The sequence below is a fragment of the Neltuma alba genome, unplaced genomic scaffold, assembly GCF_004799145.2.
Source record: "Neltuma alba isolate B1F8T4 unplaced genomic scaffold, ASM479914v2 tig00000396_pilon, whole genome shotgun sequence".
In the NCBI taxonomy this organism is placed as follows: Eukaryota; Viridiplantae; Streptophyta; class Magnoliopsida; order Fabales; family Fabaceae; genus Neltuma; species Neltuma alba.
In genome coordinates, this window is record NW_021632034.1 from 786 (window position 1) to 10,847 (window position 10,062).

A 10,062-nucleotide genomic window follows, 5' to 3' on the forward strand; every position below is an offset into this window, starting at 1 on the left:
ATAATAATGATTGGCACACAAAAAATTTCATGTGAGACTTGATTGACACAAATATTTTAATAATAATGGTGTTAGAGTTACGCTGTGTTTGGCTCAACAAAGAGAAAGGGAGAAGAGGAATGGGGAGGGTAGCTACAAAAGAGAGGAGAGGGATTTTAATGATCTCTTGTTTGGATTGATTGGAGGGGAGGGGAGGGAGCAATTTTAATAATACCTTATTTTGTTTTAATAAAAAATTGACTATTTTAACTTCATAAAATTTAAATGAATTTTCTCGCTTTTTTATTTTGTTAAGATATAATTATATATAATGTAATTTACCAATTTTGATTTACAGGACACAGTCAAACACTTATAGGATATCAAAATAAAAATTCGTAAGTGATATATTTCAATCAGAGAAAAGACCTTGAAAGTGAAAGAAGATACCGACGGCCTCTTAGAATTAGAAGAAGAGGGGAAAAAAAGGTTTACAAATGCTTGTTAATTTTGGAGACAATTATCTCAACAATCTCTTGCTAGCTGTTCAAATAACTCTCTTATGTAGAAATATTTACGACTAATGATTAGGGTTTAACAAATCAAAAGGGTATATGAGGAATTAAAATATTATCTCTCATCTCCCCTCCAAAAAAACTCCACTTTTAAGAGAAGCTAGAAGGGAAGAGGAGGGAGAAAAGCCTCTCCCCTCTTTAAAAAATATTTTAACCAAACAAGGGGAGGGGAGTTATCCTAAAAAATTGCACTAGCCAAACAAGGGGAGGGGAGCAACTTCCCTCCCTTCCCCTCCAAAAATCTCGTACCAAACATAGTATTAATGTACTAAAAATATATTTTGTAAAATTAAAAGACTAAATTGAAACCTTTATTTGTATGAAATTAGAGGACCAAGGAGATTTTTTTTCTTTTTTCTTTTAATTAATTTAAATTTGATTATTTGAAACAAATGCAAATAAATTCCATAGACCTCATGTGAGTTTTGATAAACCCCACAGATTCACCTAGTATAAAATGCATACACTGTTCCTGATTTTTTTCCTCCAAAAATTCATTAAAATTTCCTTTCATTTTCAAAAGAGATTTTCATGTGAGCCATAAATAGTTTAACTCGTATCTTAGACTTTGTGCAATGGATGAAATTATTTAGTTTTATTACCTGTTACATGGACAATAAGTATGAATATTGTACTCAATTCCTGATGCAGAGCATGTTAAAATCATCAGAGAGATTTCCACAATTCAATCAGTCGTTCTAAGTTGTCAGCTGAAAGACATGCTTCAGAATGTTGAGTTCTATAAACCCATCAAATTTGTGTACCATCCAAGAGAACCATTCTTTCTCATCAAGCAGGTACTAATTTCCAATATTATGTTCACTCAAATCAAAATCCCACAATCCTCATCAAGTTTGAAAATCAAATACTCTGTTTCTTTCTTTCCCCCGCTAATACCCTGTTCCAACTGTTATTTCTTTCTGATTTTCCATTTAATTTCATGATATATTGTGAAGTAAGTCGCACAAATAACTCCTAAATTTTTCAAAAATTACACAAACCTCTCTTTTATACATAGATCTCCTCTTTATTTTCAAAGTCTCCAGAAACTTTCCAAGAAACAAGGATGAAAATACATAAACTTGTTTAGGATTTTATTGAAATTATATGAACATCTGTGTTTTTTTTTTAATCAAATATGTACTAGCTTTCCTTCATAATATAAGGGACGTCTTTGAAGTTTGAACACTCAAAGGACATCTATGTAATTTAGCGTTTGCTTTCAGAAAAAAAGTTTGTATAGGCTTTGAAAGTAGAAAGAAAGCTCATATAATTTCACAAGACTTAAGGAGGGTCTTTTGAATTTTGGCAAAACTCAAAAGGTAAATGACATATGTTCTACGTCATTTGAACTTTGAAGTACTTTTATATTCTAATAAAAGAAATCAAAGTTCTGATAATCACAATGACATGATTGAGATTAGGATTCATAAACCATAAACAAGAATTACTAATTCAGCTTTGTCATCTGTCACAGTTGTTCATATTCTAGTGCTTATCCATGTTGACTATTTATATGCTTCACACAGCCTCAAAGAATCATAGCAATTTTCCCAATTCGTTTCAGAGAAAATGCAGATGTCATTATTGCAACAGCTTTCTTTCAGGTACATGGACTACTTTTAGTCCTCAATATAAGACATAATTAACTAATTTGGAAAGATTAATTAAAAAAATTAGTTAAGTTGGTTACTTATAATAAATATGTGTTGTCTTTCCTAGAATCATGTATATTAGCTAAAACTACTATTTAGTGGAACTTTTAACATGTATAACTACTATAAAAATTACTTTGAAAAAAAATGAATAAATATAAAAGGCAAATTAGATTGAGTTTTATATTTAGAATCGAATTAAAAGTCAAACTAACTCTTATATTAAAAACCGAGAGTAATATATAGCTATAGATCTTCTCATTTTAAAGAAAATATGACCATTATTTAGTTAATTTGGATGGTCCAAGTCTCTTAATAATTTATTTAAGAAAATAAATTTAGACCGTCAAATCAATTAAATAGTTAGAATTTGCTCAAAATGAATCATTTTCCCATCACATAATTAGCTTATGAATTGTGACATAGCACAAATAAGTAATTAATTCTCAACATTTTTTTTTTTTTTTTGCGTTTTGGTAAATCTTTTCTACACCGGTTAGCAACAATCAGTGTAGAATAGTTTTTTCCTACAATGGTTCAATAATAATCAATGTAAAAATATTAGACTTTCTATACTAGCTGTATCTAATTCAGTTGAATAACCGGTATAAAATGGCCTTTTTGCACTAGCGATAATTTTTTTCTCTTATTTCTTGATAATTAATGGCAGGAACTCATGGATGTTGGAAACTCAGATAAATGGGCCAAGGCACCACGATGTTCATGGTCAGCCATTCCTCCTCCAGAGTTAAGAGGAGAAGCATTCGAGGATTTGAGTACCAATGGAGGATTCGTCTCTTTCGGTATCGGTCCTTAAACTTCGACTCAAATATTAGTAACAAAAGAATTGCTTGATAAATATATGGATTCTAATGCACGTGGATCACAGATATCTCTTCACACCATGTTGAAGGCAAAAGACCGGACAAGATTCTATGGAATCTATTAAACTTCAACGCATATGTGAGATACCATGTTAAGGTAATATTTTGTGTACACGTTAGTTCTAATTAAAAATCAGTGTTTTTATGAAATCTTCATTTAATACTACGTCGCAGAGCACTGAAGGTTATATACAAAGAAGGATGAGGAAGAAGTTGAAAAGTTTGGTTGAGGTAAACAATAATTTTAAGTGTGACATTATGATATTATATATATGTACTGTTTGTAGAATAACACATTGACTGAACACACACTCTCTCTCTATATATATATACTCCGATCCTTAATATATGACTTAATTGTTGAGTTGATTTTGATCCTAAATATAAGATATATTTCTTATATTTTTTAATTTTTTCTAAATTACCCATATGGATACTCTGTCGACTATAATCAAGTGAAAGAGGGAGAGAGAATATTAAGGAAGATGATTATAGTATTTAAGGAAAAATATGTCATATTTCTTATAATTAACTAATTTACTTAACTTTCTTAATCTAATCAAATTAGTTAAACAGGTTTTATATTAGAGACCAAAAGAGTATTATATAATCCAGCTAGGCAGATGCTAATTCGGTTTCTTCGTATGCAGGTTCTACACCCTACAAGCTTAGAGGAAAACAGACAACCCAAAAGACTAGAAGGTCAACTTTCAGCTGCCAATTAAGTTTCAAATTCAATAATATCATTAATTAACAAATTAAGACTGAGTTTTTTTTAATCAAAACAAATAAACACTGATAAAACAAGCTAAGTTCGTAATCTTATTTTGATGCTACAATAGTGTGCATAAATATTTTAAAAAACAATATTCCCTCAAGTCCTGTATGTAAGGACTAGATTGGGTTAAGGTGCAAAATTACCCTAAAAGTTTTCACTTTGGAGTGCTTGGTATCCAACAGTTTTTTTAGGAGCAAATTTGCCTCAAAAATTTAAAATCATAGCAATATTGCCTTTTGCTGTTAAAAATGTTAATGGTTAATGTCATTATTTTAACAGTCAATATTAGTTTTTCTTGATGGTAGGGAACAATATTATTATGATTTTAAACTTCCGGGTTAAATTTGCTCCTAATCAAACTTTGAGATAACGAGAGTTCCTGATTAAAAACTTCTGGGACATTTGTACCTTAACCCATAATTAATTTGCAGAGATCAAAAAAATTCGCTAAGTTAACCTTAACCCATAATTAATTTGCAGAGATTAAAAAAATTAGTTAAGTTAGTTATTTATAAAACATGTGTATTTGCACTGGAGACTGCTCTTTGGATTGATAATCTTGTTAACAAGTGCAAATAATAGGGAGAATTGAGGGAAAAAAAACTTATAAATTTAGGAGATAAAGTAAAATGATATCTTAAATTTAGGATTAGAATAAACTCTTCTATTAGGTCTTACATTTAACACTACTTCCGGTTCTTAATATAAGAGCTAGTTGACTAATTTGAATATATTAAAAAAATTAGCTAAGTTAGTTATTTATAATAAATATATGTTGTTTTTCCTAAAATATCTTTGTTAGCCAAGTGTATTGGCTAGAACTACCATTATTACAAGAACTACCTTGAGAAAAATAGACAAATATGAGAGATAAAGTGGATTGAGATATTAACTTTAGGACTAAGATAAAAATTAAATGAGTTCCAAGATTGGAGGTAGCACTTAATAAAAAATCATAGAAGTATAGCAAAGTCTACATTACTTAAGGATTATTTATGAAAGCAATATGAAGCCAAAAAAACTTGTTTCTGATTTATTTCGTATAATATTTGTTTCCAATTTGCAGGATGTAAGTACGTGAAGAAACTAGTAAGATCATCGAAAAATAAAATCCTGAAACGAAGATGGGGTGGTTTTAGCAGACAGATAAAAAGAATTCGTTCCAGACTTAAAATTCATGGGTTTGGAAGATTTCGTCAAAAGTGGTTGAGGTTCCCAAAATTTTCATCAAATTCAAAGGGATATACAAAATTAGAGTAATTCTTTTTTCAGTTTTTTATTTTTATGAAATATGCAGACTTGTATGAAGTAAGTCTAGAATAATAATGCTTCAGCTCACTACATTTTTTTTCCCTTTTGAACAAATATCAAATTCCAACAAATTGATTATTGTAGACAAAAGAAGCATTCATGCTTATTTCTTCCCAAATTTGTCATGGAGCAACATCAAACAAAATGTAGATCCTATTAACCTGCACTCACCAAAGTAAAGGTAAATGTATCATAGCATTCAAAAGGAGATAAAAGAGAGAATAAGCGGATGATATGGGTCCCACGCAGCATAAGGGTGTGATAGGAAGTTTGTTTTAAGGAATGTAACATACCAAAATATTCACTTATAATCTCTTTCGTATGAGAAAAATGAAGAGGAGGAGAAGAGAGGAAAAATTTTAATGAGTTTAGCTTAAAAGAATTGGAGAAGTGGGATTATGAAATTTTAGTAAAGGAATATATGTGTGTGTGTGTATATATAAGATAAAATGGTAAGAAAAATTAATTTAAAACTTTCTTCAATTTTTTTTAAAATCAAACTCATTACAATTTTTTCTTCTTTTCCCATTTCTCTATTTCCTTCGTACCAAATAGATCATCGAAGCAATAGCGCTGTTCATTGCAAACAAATGAGTCATATACTAACTAAACAACATCTTAACCATGCCATGATGTAGCTTCCTTCTAATTAAACGACCCGGCCGAAACACCTCTCCTCTCTTTTATTTCTTACTTTCTTTTGTTAGGTTTAGGCTTTCGTTTTTGGATTTGTTTTGGGTTGGGTTGACTCTTAAGTTGCCATCAACATTGACAAACTAATTCATGTGTATTTCAAAAATTGAATTACAGGGAACATTAAAAAAAAAAAAAAGGTAATATAAGGACATAAAACAAACAGAGCCAACCAAAAGGTATAGGTAAAAAGGGGTGTGGGTATATATGTGGTTAAATTGCGTGTTTCATAGTTGGTACCAAACCGAAATAAAGAAAAGTGTTGTGTTCAACTCTCGACATCTGTCATGAATTTTTGTCCAATCGTCTATGATATAAGTCAACGTAAAACTCTTATTTAACAATTTATTAAAAGGTTTCATTGTGACATGGTGGCTTTCTATGATCCATAGCACATAATGAACTCTTATTGATTAGTCCAAAGTTCTTCTAATTATTTATGCCAAAAAAGAAGATTTTTTTCGGGGTGTATTTCTTTAAGTTTTGTATTTATTTTCAAATTGGTTATTTTATTGGTAACTAGACCATCTTTTTTTCAATCTTTTTTTTTTATAAAATAAAAATAGAAAAATGTGATTTATTAAGAAATTCAATAAAAATATATAATACTATCTCCATTATTTCAAATTAAGTATTTTCTTGTGCCAAAAATAACAAAAATAAATAAAAAATGATTTGCATTCTTGCGATTTATGTTTGAAAAAAGTATAGTCAATTACTCAATATTTATTTCAACGATAGTGCATTCTTTTTTTTTTTTTTGGGCTAAAACAAAGTCAATTTTATTAATCACGAAACAAATCAAGCACAACCACCAATAGCCAATCGAAGCCAAATAATCTCTCTGAAAAAAAAAAAAGGCCTAAAGTACAACCCACCTACCAAAAATAACAAAATGCAAGAAATACAAAAAAAAAAAAAATAGCGGTTGACAAAACAACATATATCACAATAACAACTTAAAAAGACTCAATAGCTGACCAATCAGCCAATACATTTCCTCATCCAAGGTCGAGCCTTCTATTCCAAGGTGTGTTCATGCAAAATGGCTGTCGTCGGAGATTCACTGACCAGATATCAAAGTTGGGGCACATCCCCTTACATGCCTTAGCCGCTAGAAAATCTGCAGCTCTATTGCCCTGGTGATCCACTGGAGAAAAAGAACAGTTAGACAAAGATTCTTTGGAACATAGCAGCTCCTCAACTAGATTAGCACACTACCATTCACAATTCCCTAGTCTGGCTTTAATAATCATATTAAATAACTCATTACAATCCATTTCAAAACAAACGTGACAGGATGCAAATTCGCTACACAACCCAAAGGCTTCCTTTAAAGCCAAATCTTATGTTATTAGATTAAATCCTGTTGTAACTTTTCTGCATAAAATTCCCACTACAATAGATTCATTGTTTCTGCGAATTACACCCACACCAGCAAAACCATCCGCCTCGTCATAAGTTGTAAGCACCATCAGTGTTGATTTTTATAGTACCCACAGTAGGCTTCGTCCAGTGATTTAGCCGTACCTCTTTATCACAACATATTTACATGCTCATTACTGGCCCATTAACCTTTGCATTCACAAATTCCTGTACTAGTTTAAAGACTTCGTTAGTTATTACAACTATTGAAACCACTCTAATATCCTTGAAAATCTAATCCTATCTCGATTTCCAGATCTACCAACTCACAGATGCAATCATAGCTTTCTGCACCCTATCCATCTTGCCATTCTTAACAACGTTTCCTTATACTACTTCCCAAAATTGGAAATTGCATCCTATCAATTTTGATTCCCAAATTGCAGCCAAACAAATACTTCTAGGACCAAGGGTAGAATAATATCAAATGTTTAATTATCTTAGCTAGGCTCATTTCTGCACACTGGACAGAGCATATCTTTAGAATATTTCCTTGTATACAGTGTTTCTTTTGTTGCTATCGCCCTACTAAGAAGTCTTCAAATAAATTGCTGCGCTTTGGGTGGGACCACCAATTTCCATATCTTTTTCCAAAGCTCTTTCGACAGTTGATAAGAAGAATTAGGATCCTTCTTCAGACTAAATCCTTTTTCTTCTTTCACTGCATAATAACACAATTTAACTGTGTACATGCCATTCCTCACATACGACCAAATTAGCTTATAACAACAATCCTAACTTGGAATTTGAATTTTTAATATCCATTGCTTTTCTTCGTTGCTGAAGCAATCATTAATGATATCTAGACTGCACTATTCTCCCTTTATTAAATCAATAACCATCAAATTATTTCTCTAACTATCTACATTCAAGTCACTCAATATGCATCTACTCAGATCAGGTAACCATCTAACCCACCATACACTGATGTTATTACCATTTCCAACCTTCCAATATAAATTTTTCTTTAACAATTCCCTTTCCTCCATAATACTAATCCTACACCATGAAGATTTCCTACACTTCTTTGATTGTATGAAATCAAGCTTGGAGAAAAACTTCCCTTTCAAGATACTACTCCACAAATCAGTTGGTTTATGGATCCATCTCCATGCTGTTTTGGCTACAAGAGTTTTGTTGAAACATAGAAAATCTCGAAATCCCAAACCCCTTCGCCCTTGTTTGCATTCAACAATTTCAATCTCTTCCAATGTATGTTACTGATATTCTCCTACTCTTGCCACCAAAAATTGCCCGCTAAAAGATCAATTTCCATGGAGGTTCTTTTAGGGAAGAGAAAACATGTCAGAGCATAATAGGTTAGAGCTTGCTATAGCTTTAGTTAAAATTCCAAGAGAAAGTCAAAAAGTTTCTACTTCTAGCCTTATTGTTTTAAACCCACCTTATCCCTCACAAGCTAAAGTAGATGCTTTCCACCTCCCCAAAATAATTGGTAGTCCCAAGTATTTACCATGTTGATCCACCTGCTTAATCCTTATAGCAGTAGATACATCTTCACAAACATCTTTAGGTGTATTGTCAGAGAAGTAAATACTAGATTTCTCAAGATTCCCCTCTTTTCCTAGAGCGAAGCAACACATCTAAAAGATTTTCCTCAATATTAAGCAGTTAAACGGATCAGCATTAACAAAGACCAAGACATCATTTGCAAAAAAAAATCAATGTGATCAACTAGGTACTAATTAGCAAGTTTAATACCATGCAAATCCTTTTACTCAACATGGTGTTTCACTATTAATGACATTAACTCAATCAGCATCATGAACAAATAGGTACAAATGGGATCTCCTTGCCTTATCCCAAGTTGAGACTTGAGCGTAGCAACATTTATGCCCAAAATTTTTCAGATTAAAATCCACAGATATCACGAACTTCATCACCCATCTGATCCAAGTCACACCTTCTAAGAAATCCCACTCTGCCCTATCATATGCCCTGTTCATGTCAATCTTCATAGCTACTTCCTCTTTTCTTCTTCTTCTTTTTTTTTTCTTTAAGGTAATGAAATGCCTCATGTGTTATAATCACATTATCCTAAATATAAAGGCTCTTTGATTAGGTGAGATGACCTTGTCCATCAATCCCCTTAATCTCATAGCCAAGACACTAGCAATTATTTTGTAAGCCACGTTACGTAAACCAATTGGTCTCAAATGACCTCCTACCTCAAGCTTATTCAATTTAGGCAGTAGCACAATATTGGTTTTATTAATAGTATCAAGATTAATATTCTTCAGGAAAAAAAACTTCTTATCAGCTAACAGACTTCATCCTAGATATTTTCCTTTGAGGCATGATAAAACTTTACATTAAAAATGCCTTGTCCAGAAGCTAAATTAGCACTAATTAAAACACTGCCTTTCTAATTTCCTCCTTCATTATAGGACTTGTTAGAAACTCATTATCTTCATTTGTTACAACTTTCTGCACATAATATTGGTTTTATTAATAGCATCGATATTAATATTCTTGAGGAAAAAAACTTCTTACCATCTAACAAACTTCATCCTAGATATTTTTTCTCTGAGGCATCATAAAACTTTACATTAAATCTAGAAGCTAAATTAGCACCAATTAAAACACTACCTTTCTAATTTCCTCCTTCATTATAGGACTTTTTAGAAACTCATTATCTTCATTTGTTATAACTTTCTTCACATAATTGAGGGCTTTCTCCAAGCTACTGTTAATAGATGTGAAGAAGGGATTAGTATAGAATTTTGAGAAAGTATTATTAATAT

General features: G+C 31.4%; 1 protein-coding gene across 1 annotated transcript; it reads left to right on the forward strand.

The window, feature by feature from the left end:
* Window positions 1–1,192: 1,192 nt before the first annotated feature.
* On the forward strand, window positions 1,193–3,962 carry LOC114731582 (actin-related protein 2/3 complex subunit 2B-like; the record flags this gene model as incomplete). The annotated part of the gene is made up of 6 exons (XM_028918824.1): window positions 1,193–1,351; window positions 2,084–2,161; window positions 2,880–3,012; window positions 3,099–3,190; window positions 3,268–3,324; window positions 3,744–3,962. Coding segments are annotated over 6 exons (594 nt in total), but the record flags the coding sequence as incomplete, so codon positions are not given.
* Between the last annotated feature and the right edge of the window lie 6,100 nt (window positions 3,963–10,062).